Raw genomic sequence first — 11,064 nt, forward strand, 5'->3', positions numbered from 1 at the left:
CCCTCCATTCACACTATATGAGAACCTGCTGCGTCTGCTTGTCCCAATTTCAAAGAAGCTAAATTCCTTTCTTAGGAATCCTCATTATTTTGAAGTAACAATGGTAGATTACGAGGTGACCGTTCACACCGGTGACCGGGTTCAAGCCACCACCCTTAACAGCGTGCACATCAAGCTTGTGGGCACCGAGGGTGAAAGTGACCGCACGTGGCTGAAAGCTTTGGCCATCTTCCGAGGTTCAGTGAGTAAATCATTATTCTATCAACTTGTCCTGTAATTACCAAAAACTTTAATTGCTGATTGAGGCTGCAATTGAAAACATTCAATAACTTTGTGACCGCAAAATGAATATTTGGTTTTAATTCAAAGATGCATATTTAACTCATCGTAGTGAAAACAAAATCAATATTTTTATTCAGTTTATAAGTAAAAAAAAGTTATGTGGGGTCGCTGGAGCCCTTCCCTATCTATCCTCTGGCGGTGGGCAGGGGACACCCTGAACCGGTTGCCAGCCAGTCGCAGGGCACACATGGACAGACAACTCCACACCAAGGGACAATTTGGACCGGCCAATTAACCTGATTTGCATGTTTTTGGAATGTGGGAGGAAACTGGAGAGAGAACATGCAAACTCTGCACAGGGAGGCTGGTAACTGGAATTGATCACATGACCTCAAAACTGTACCGCAGACATGCTAACTACTCATCCGCCGTGCCGCCCGTGGTTAAAGTCATCCCCCAAAAAATGTAAAAACAAATTGGCAGTACACAGTGAAACCATGTGAGGAGAAAGCATCCAAGACAAGCTCATCTGCCTTAATAGCTTAGAACTATTACTATTTAATGCCAAATTTGCTTTCTGACAATAATTGGGTTTTCAAGAATAAAGCGAAAAACTTACATTTTAAAAACAATAGTTTCACTTAATTAGTCTTATTTTTTGAAATCTCAAATTAATTAGTGTCGATATAATAGTTGGCGAATAATCAATTAAACCAATTTTCCGGACGATAATGACCTTAGTGTTTAGTTTTCTCATGTGCCAAACAGTAGTGCCACCTCAAAACCATTAAAAGAACGTTCCAGCGTACGAACTTTGAATATATTCATCTTTTTTAATGTTTATTTGATAATTTGTCTTTAAATTGATGAAAATAATGAAAAATTGGCAATAATATCTGATGGAAAAAAATACTGAATGTCAAAATGATATTGTATGCCACAATGGCCTTAAAGTACGTCAGTACAGCCATTTTTGCATACTAGGTATGTAAGTGGTTAAGGATACTATCGCATGTGAACAGTTAAATTGTGAATTATCAATCATTTAAAAAAGAAACCTGGGTTTGTGTACATCCCGTGCTTCACTTAAAAACTGGAAAAAAAACTATAGTGCCATTTTCGTACAAGGTTAACATAATTTTGTTACATTTTCAGGTGGACCAAACTGCTGTTAAGCATGAGCAAAAGCTCGGTGCTTGAAAATAGGATGACGTTTAATAATAAAATACATAAATAACCTAACAAACAAGTGGTCAAAAACAGCTAAACTGTACAAACTAGAAAAGTCAATCAAAACTCGTGTAGCAGTAGGAAGCAGGGTGAAAATGGCAAAGAGTATCAAACTTATAGTAACCAGTATAGTACTGGAAAAGATGGTGACAATAGTTCTGGCGTGACACAATACAGTATGTATAATATAAGCAGTCCTTACTATAGGGTCAGGGTTATCACAACTATGTGTGGAGAGATTGGGCACAGGTATATCCACTTCCACACCCGTTTTGTGCATTCTGGGCGAAGGTGGCGTGCCAGATCCTGAATATTTTTTCCAAGAAAATACAAAGAATATTTCCGAGACCCTTGAAGACTCCACATGTGCAATTTGCAACTGTTTTTGGTAGTGCATTTGGTCCTAGATCAGGGGTGTCAAACTCATTTTAACTCAGGGGGCCACACACTAGAACAAACATTCTGTCGGGGGCCAGACTAGTAGATTAAAGAGAAAGAAAAAGAGAGGTAAAGAAATCAGAGAAAGAGGGAGGGAAAAGGAGAAAGGGCAGGACAAAGAAAAAGAGAGAGAGGGAGAGAGCGTGAGAAACAAAAGAGATAAAAAGTCGTGAGAGAGGGGAAAAAGAGAAAGAGAGAGGAAGAAAGAAATCCAAAGAGAAATAGAAAGACAGAGGGAGAGAAAAGAGAAAATAAAGCATGAAGGTAGGAAGAGAGAAAGAGAAAAGGAAAAAAGGAAGCTAGAGCAAAAGAAGTTAAAGACACAGAAAGCCAAAGAAACAAAGAGCAACAAAGGAAGAGAAAAAGAGAGACACAGAAAGTGAAAGAGACAGAGAGTGGGAGAAAAGGGGTGGAAAGAGAGAGAGAGAGAGAGAGAGAGAGAGAGAGAGAGAGAGAGAGAGAGAGAGAGAGAGAGAGAGAGAGAGAGAGAAAGAGAGTGAGAGGGAGAGGAAAAGAAATACAAGTACAGTGTTGTTCGAGGCACCTGGCTTTGGCAACATCAAGTTGACATATTTCAACCTGCAGCTTGTTGTTCTCTTGTGCTTCTCTGAGTGTTGTCACGCGGGACGGATTCAATCCCATAGCGGGCCTGAAATGGCCCGCGGGACACCTGTGTCCTAGATTATCCGAGAACCGTGTCAAAATAAAAGCTTTTCAACTCATGCATACAATATTTCAAGAAACAATACTTTCCACGATGTTCCCAGGTGACAACATATACCGTATCATCCCCAAATTCCCTTGGGCAGCTGGTTCTGATAGAACTGGACAAACGACAATTCTTCCTTTTGCCCGATGACGCCTGGTTCCCTGACAAAGTGGAAATCAAATCACCCGAGGGGGATCTCTACATCTTCCCTGTGCACTGCTGGATCAGTGACAGGGAGACTCATCGCTTTAGAGAGGGAAAAGGTGTGTTCACTCTTGTACTTGTCTACTACTATGTCCTTGAAAATGATTCATCCTCATGCAACACGTTTATGGTTTTGCACTGAAAGCTCTGAAAATCTTTGATGAAAGCAACTCTCTCGGTGAATATGCAAGACAGCAGGAGCTGAGTAAGCGAACTGCAGACTATGAGTGAGTGTTTACTGTGTATATCCATTTTTTTATTAATATACTGTTTGCTACATTTTCAATCATTGATTTGTTATATTAGAAGCATTAAGTATGAGGCTACCGTAAATTCCGGACGATAAGCCGCTACTTTTTTCCCAAACCTTCAACCCTGCGGCTTATTCAGTGATGCAGCCAATTCATGTAATTTTTCTAACAGCCGCCAGCGGCGCTCGAGTACATAAGGACCGGTGGAATATATGCGCCGAGGAAGACTGCAACTTCTTAGCTTGTGCACACATTAAATTAGCGTAGACATATCCTCATCATGCAAATTGCAAAAAGAAAGGCACATGACGTAGCTTTCAAGCTAAAAGCAAACGAGCAGTCCGATAAAGAAGGAAACAGAGCTACTGCACGTAAATTTCACTTTGTGAGCGTGTTGCTAGCGTGTTTTTGAATAAGGGAGCGTGAGACGACGTCTATATGGCAAAGTCTCTGTCCCATATTGGGGAGGACGCCTTTGATGACGTCAGTTATAAGGAGGAAGATGAGGACGGTTTACCGAGGATTCTACAAGTACGGTATGATTTTTTTACAGATCCGTTTACAGAGTTGCGAGAGTGTTGCTAGTAGCGTTTTGCTACCCTTCACAGGCACGGTTTGGGATGAAAGTTATAATATTATAATTAAAGCTTTGAAAACTCTCTTTTATACATTTGACTATGAAGGATTTTATACAATTGAATACAAATTATATTTAATGCAAAATATATTCGTCTTTCTTTGTAAATATGTGTAACCGATGTATAATATGTATTTGCACCTGTATATTTTTGTAATGTAATTATTTGAGACACTTATTCTGATATGTTTTGTGAATTAAAAAAGAGGGGCGGAGCAAACGCAGGCTGACGGGAGGTGGGGTAAAGGTGAGTGAGACCTGTTGTCGCGGCGGACAATAGTGGATATATATTTTTCCCACCCTTACCTTTGGAAATATAGACTTTTTTTCCTTGGATTAGTTTCAACGGTTACCCGGACTCTGCAGGTCTGCATCAAACTATAAGTACCGGTATCATTTTCTGTTCATTATGCCGGCTGTGGTTTTGGGACTGTGTACTTTATATTCAGTTACAATCGCGGGATTCAAAGCCGGGTTTCGGCGAATTTTGTGATTGTGATACATGTTTTAATGTGGGCGCATGCGGCTTATATACAGGTGCGGTTTGTGTAAGTACAAAATCGGTTTTCCTCTTGAAATGCGGTGGGTGCGGCTTACAATCAGGTGCGCTCTATAGTCCGGAATTTACGGTATATTAATCTTGAACCCCCCCTTCCAACAGATGGGATTTGTATGCCCCAGGTCTGCCCTATACCATAAAGGCAGATGGTCCTATGACCCTGCCAGATGAGGTCCAGTTCTCTTTTACCAAAACTACAGAATTTGCATTCACAGCAGCCACAGGGTAAGAGGCCTCTGAGTTGTACTCAACGAACGATGCCTTCAAAACTGACACTTTTATTCTACCTTGCTCACTCGAAAAACAAACGCAACTGCCCAATTTCTAAAGGTTGGCTGAACTTCAGCTGAAGGGACTTGTCGACAACCAGGAAAACTGGAAAAATCTTGACAATATCAATGATGTGTTCCGTAACAAAGACACACCCTTATCAGGTACTTTCCATCTTCAACAAATAGCTGGTTCAAGTGTTGTTAAAAGCTTGGTGCGTTGAACGTGTACATCTTTTGGCAGATTACGTCCAGGAACACTGGACAGAGGACTGGTTATTTGCATATCAATTCCTAAATGGGGTTAATCCCACTTTGATTCAACGTTGCAAAACTCTTCCCAAGAATTTCCCTGTGACTGATGACATGGTCTGCATTCATAATGGCTCCAACTTGGCCAACGAGATGAAGGTTATATTTTCTTTCACATTCTCATCATTAAACATCATCAGAAAATGAAAACTCTGAAAACCCTTTTTCCCCAATGTCTACAAACAGCAAGGCAACATTTACCTGTGTGACTACAAGAACCTGGATGGAATGCCAGGAAATAAAATAGAAGGAATTCAACAGTACTTGATGGCCCCTCTTGTTTTGCTTCACAAAAGAGCAGACGACAGACTGATGCCTATTGCCATTCAGGTGATGTTAGCTTACGAATTATGAGTAAAAAGTATTTAATGGTGAAATTCCATTAGTCTCACTTTGGAAGTGAAGAAGAGAATTTTTTAATTGTTAGAATTGGGTTTGTCAGTAAGTGCTTAAGACATGGAATTATAGGTAGAGTATGGATTTGATTGCGGTTTCCTTCGGGAAAAGCGGGATACTGTTCACAGCCCACAAACGTTTAGAGTCATTCATATGTTTTACTGAATAGGGAAGTGCTCAAATGGTAAACAGATTGTGTTGAACATATGGAATGGAGTATTTTTGGCTTCATTCGATTCTGTCTTCATTGCACTGGCAGAATGTTTCAGTTTGCTGGCTTAAGAAGTACCACAACTGTCATTGTGGACACCAGAAGCAAAGGTGAATGTTAGAAAGAAGGATTAGGATCAAATACTTCAAAATAACATCTGTATCAATTAAGTACTATACTCCTGGATTATTACAGTGAAATTATGCTCCGCAAAGTCAACATGGTTTCCAGTTTTGACATCATCTCTGGTCATCGCTATTCACAAGTGGGTGGAAACAAACCTCTATTTGAGGCTACGTTATTTTGAAGTTATTCACAAATTATATTAACTACACCGCAGATCAGTACAGGATTGGAATTTTTTTTTAAGTCTTTCTGATGGGATCATTGTAAATACATCTTTTATTTTGTAAAAATGAAATGATCGGCATTCATATAGCGCTTTTCAAGTCAATGAATGCTTTGCAATGTGCTTCACGTTTACAAATTCCCCACACTCACACACCAATAGCGGCCATGCAAACCTGCTCAGTGGGGGCATTAGGAGTTCAGTGTCTTACCCAAGGACACTTCGTCATGTAACACGGAGGAGCCGGGATTCGAACTGGGATCCCATGATCCCAAGACGAGCGCTCTACCTCCTGAGCTACTGCCACCCCCTAACAACAATGTTAGGATTAGAATTGGAATTAGAATCCATCCATCCATTATCTGCACCACTTATCCTCAGTAGGGTCGCGGGGGTGCTAGTGTGACGACCCTTCAATCATGCGCGACACAAGGTTTCACAGTCACTCGGTTTATTGCCTGCATTCAGTAAACAAAACAATACAAAAGTCAGGGCATCTGTTCCCGACTGCAATTATCTTCAGCGCGATACAAATTAGCTGAAGCTACGGCAAGCAGACAACATGCGAGCACATTAATAGTGAAACTTCAATAATAACAATGAACATTCCCCACGTACCTGCATTCAGTAAACAAAACAATACAAAAGTCAGGGCATCTGTTCACGACTGCAATTATCTAAAACATTACTCAACAAGCCGCACCTCGTGGCGTGTTTGCATCAAAACACGTTGCATCATCGTTTCAAGCTGTATTGCTTTACTTCTTATTTAGTGCTTTTTAATATACATCATTTAGCACAACTTATATATCTTTATATACAAAAATAATTTGTGAAAGCAGCTCATATATCTAGCAAAATAAGCGTTTTTTTATCTAACTGATATTGGGCACATCCTACCTTCAGCGCGATACAAATTAGCTGAAGCTACGGCAAGCGCTGAAGCCCATAAAGTGCCAAACGAAAAAGACAGTCGCAGACGCTCATGACTTTACAATTGATTGAGGTACCAGAATATTAACAGTAATACAACAAAAACACAGATTTTGTGAGAATTCAAGAAAACATTCAAAACAATCAAATTTCAACTCTGTTACACTAGAGCCCATGGTATCTTCGGGCAGTGGGCAGGGGACACCCTGAACTGGTTGCCGGCCAATCGCAGGGCACACAGGGACAGACAACTCGCTCGCTCATTCACCCCTAGGGACAATTTGTACCGGCCAATCCACCTGAAATGCATGTTTTTGGAATGTGGAAGGAAACCGGAGTGACACGCAAGCACGGGGTGAACATACAAACTCCGGACAAGAAGTCCGGTAGCTGGATTTGAACCCATGACCTCAGAACTGTGCCGCACACGCGCTAACCACTGCGCCGCCGTGCTGCCCAGGTTTCTGACAGTTGAGTCAAATATTTTCCTGACTTTATGGAGTTTTATCACTCTCTGGAGATGAGCTGTTCAAGCATATTAATAATTTTACCTGTGGAGAAAAAGCTGCTTTCTTCTGTTTGAAATATACTATGGTGGGTTTGTGTGTGTGTTCCCTTCATTCCCCCAACAATATTGAAAAAAAAAGGGGAGTTATGAAAGTCCTGGCCAGATGGGAATTGGGCGCAGAAATGATTACATCTCCTCATGAGATAAAATGAATGTCTCTTGTCTCTTTTTCTGTGTTTTTATTCAGAGATGTAAGGTTATAAACCTAACACTTTCCTTAATGTGATATTTGCCTCATTTTCCCTCTGCAGCTGAAGCAGATTCCAGCTAAGAACAACCCCATCTTTCTCCCAACGGACTCTTTCTATGACTGGTTGACAGCAAAGATTTTTGTGAGAAGTGCAGATTTCTCAGAACACCAACTCAACGCACATTTGCTGCGAACTCACCTATTGGCTGAAGTTTTTGCAGTGTCATTACTCCGCAACCTGCCCATGGTTCATCCTCTGTACAAGGTAACACATTTTCTAGTCTTTTTTTTCCTAGTTTTTATTAATTTTTTCAACTGTTGGGAATTAAATATTAAAATGTAGCGTTTACCGAATTGTTCGAATTAGTTATCTGACTCCATTAACCAAACACAACCTACATTCACCCAACAATTTATGCGCGCTTGTTTCTTGAGGGAAAAGATGAACAAGAAAGCCGACATTTTCACACGGGGGCAGATTTAATTTCATTAACAATTTAAGTGTACTCCATCGAAAACGGCCGAATTAGTGACGAGGGAGTCTCTGGGAAGCCTTTTTCTCAAGTCCTTTAGCTCTCTCCTATTGGCCATCTTATCCCCGCATAATGGCGTGCCGACTCCTCCCATGGGCTTGCCAAGGAAGCCCCCCATGGGCTTCGCCATCTCTTCGAAGAGCGTCGCCATGTCTGGAGTATTCAAAACAACATTGAGCGTTTCTACGTCATCTAGGCTTTTTTCATCTGGATGTGCTGATTATCTTAGCAGCCTTACGTCCCATTCCCGCCGTTCCTGTAAACAACATTTTCCACCAGGGTGCCCTGACATCGCACCACCGCCTAGCCAGTGAATATATCAGCAAATATATTTTGCATTAAATATAATTTGTATTCAATTGTATGAAATCCTTTATAGTCAAATGTATAAAATCCTTCACAACTAAGAACAACCTTCTCATTGTTTGATTTCACAAACCTTTCTTTTATTTCTTTTAGCTCCTCATACCCCATACTCGATATACTCTACAAATCAATGAATTGGCTCGGGAACAGCTCATAGGACCCAGTGGAGTCTTCACCATGGTAAAATCCAACCTTTGTTTCCAATATAACTTTTACGATGCTGTGTTTGACTCATTTTTTAAACCACAGTTCGCAGCCTCTGGTAGAGAAGCTTTGCCAAAGATCTTGGAAAGATCACTGTCCTCCATGACCTATCGATCCCTTTGCATTCCTGACAACATTGCTGATCGCGACTTGCAGGACATACCGAACTTCTACTACAGAGATGATGGGCTTCAACTGTGGAGCATCATGTTCAAGTATGACTTCTTGCATTACAAATGATCGGAGCAACATTCTTTACAAATATTTGTACTGAGGTGACGCTTCAGCAAGACCAAAGGATCTGAAGGATCTGTGTGAATTTGCTCATATGGGAGTTGTTTCCCTTTTGAAGTCACTAAAACATCATCAGAACTGTCCTTCCCAAGAACTATGTCACTCTGCGCACCAGTGAACAGATGCAAAATGAGGTTGTCTCTCAAAAGATTTGTGCAGGGAGTGATACAGTACTACTACAAAAGTGACGATGAAGTCCAGAGAGACTCAGAACTGCAGACGTGGATTCGGGACATTTTTGAACACGGATTCCTTTCTCAGCCTCAAACAGGTGAACTTTATAGATGATTATTGCAAACCAAACTTACCAGCGGAAGCCCAAAAGCTTGACAATCTTAGACTGATGCCGGGCTCTGGCTCTCCTTCCCAGGAATTCCAAATCATTTCAGTACTGTACCAGAAGTGATCAAGTTTACCACCATGGTGATGTTCACTTGCTCGTGCCAACACGCAGCTGTAAACAGTGGACAGGTACATTGCCTTAATAATCAACAGTGTTGCTTTTGTATTACATCTGGTCTTATTGAGAATCGTCGCCACAGTATGACTATGGTGGCTGGATGCCCAACACCCCTGCGACCCTGCAGCGCCCTCCGCCGACTGAAAAGGGGACAACAAGCGAAACCACAATGCTAAAGACGTTGCCCCCTAAGAATGTGACCGCTCAGGGAATGGCAACAGTTTGGCTGCTCAGCAGGCAGTCCTCAGACTTTGTGAGTACAAAACCTGATAAACCAAAAAAATCCATTAGAATAATGAGCTTATTTTTTTGTTCATCTGGGACTGGGTTGTGTGGGTTTAAATTCAGCTTTTCATCTCGCAAGCCACCTTCTTTAATTCCGAGTTCAGTCCAATATGTGCTCTGGTGACCTGTTTCAATGTCCCAGGAGGATGACTAAACTAATCTAAATCATGAACATGGCATCCGCTATTGAAAAATGATTTCATTTGTATTTTGGTCTATTTGTGATTTTTTTTTTAAACAGCTAAAGCCAAAGAAGACGATTCTGCTCCCTAGATGTTAAAAATGCAAACACATCTTGCATGCAGTTATGAAACCATTGTAAAGCCCATGATAGTAAGCTACAAAGTCCGTTAGAACAATTCTCAAAACACAGTTCATGTGGAAATTGTTCAAAAATACTCCAGGATCCGGTACCTCTTTCACTGGGTAGAGCCACTCACATGAATAAAAAAGATGATAGCTTGGTAACAAATGTTCTCTGACGGTATATTTACACTATGTTGTAATCAATAACAATAAAGACACTTTTATTCTCTTCTACTTGTGTTAAAAGGTCTCACTGGGACACTATCCCGAGGCTCATTACACTGAAGAGATTCCTCGCCAGTTGCAAAGGGATTTTAAAGCTGAGCTTGACATGCTGTCAATCACAATCAACAACAGGAACAAAGATCTCGAAATCCCTTACATTTACCTGGATCCGATGAAGGTTGAGAACAGTGTGGCCATCTAAACATCGGAATGTTACCATCAAAAGGGAGGACGCCGTGAATGTTTGTGTTTTTAGTGTATACAATATTTACAAATAGTATTTTATTTTACCTTAAAGAGTAACGCACAGAATAAATAAAGTTAAATATGTCTCGTTGCGTGAGGCTGGTTGATTTTTATAACAACAAATGCATTCCTGCATTTTCATTTGGCTCTGTGCTAGCATAGTAAATAGAAGCTTTTGATAAACATTGTGTGTAAACTGTCATTGAATTGTAATGCTGGCAACAAACTGTTTACTGTTTGACCATACTCTGAAATGTACATTAGATATAAGCTTCACTTAGTGTGGCATTCAAAAATTATGTGCCTTTTGTTATATCTGCTATTACTGTACCGTTCCATATTAACAAGATATTAACTGTGCCGCATCTGCAACCATGGTTGACCAACACCTTTCTATTACCAACGACTCTGCACTCATGGCTGTGTCAAACAGTTTTAATTGTATTCAAAAGAGTAAAACTGGAAAAAAACAGACAAAAATAGATAACAATGTATACATGTGGCGTCTGCCAGCCATATAAAACAAAGAAAATGCGTCCCAGACGCCATTTTGACGAGTTTCGTGTTTGCGAGTAATGATGAAATGAAATGAAATGACCTGCATTTA

At 40.6% G+C, this 11,064-nt stretch overlaps 1 protein-coding gene across 1 annotated transcript; it reads left to right on the plus strand.

The window, feature by feature from the left end:
- Positions 1-11,064, plus strand: LOC148361129 (arachidonate 12-lipoxygenase, 12R-type-like). Its single transcript, XM_088341869.1, has 14 exons — positions 1-241; positions 2,718-2,922; positions 3,009-3,090; positions 4,413-4,535; positions 4,641-4,744; positions 4,824-4,990; positions 5,078-5,221; positions 7,600-7,803; positions 8,531-8,617; positions 8,687-8,856; positions 9,085-9,206; positions 9,306-9,406; positions 9,478-9,648; positions 10,234-11,064. The coding sequence occupies exons 1-14, from the start codon at positions 101-103 to the stop codon at positions 10,411-10,413; spliced, it is 2,001 nt and encodes a 666-aa protein (XP_088197995.1). The 5' UTR covers positions 1-100; the 3' UTR covers positions 10,414-11,064.

This window comes from Urocampus carinirostris, chromosome 8 (genome assembly GCF_059441175.1).
Source record: "Urocampus carinirostris isolate Australia breed hairy pipefish chromosome 8, RoL_Ucar_1.0, whole genome shotgun sequence".
Classification (NCBI taxonomy): domain Eukaryota; kingdom Metazoa; phylum Chordata; class Actinopteri; order Syngnathiformes; family Syngnathidae; genus Urocampus; species Urocampus carinirostris.

Coding starts and splice junctions, on each gene's coding strand:
- LOC148361129 (XM_088341869.1), top strand. CDS start 101: ATGGTAGATTACGAGGTGACCGTTCACACCGGTGACCGGGTTCAAGCC. Junction 242..2,717: donor TGGCCATCTTCCGAGGTTCA/GTGAGTAAATCA, acceptor CGATGTTCCCAG/GTGACAACATATACCGTATC. Junction 8,618..8,686: donor CCAGTGGAGTCTTCACCATG/GTAAAATCCAAC, acceptor TTTAAACCACAG/TTCGCAGCCTCTGGTAGAGA.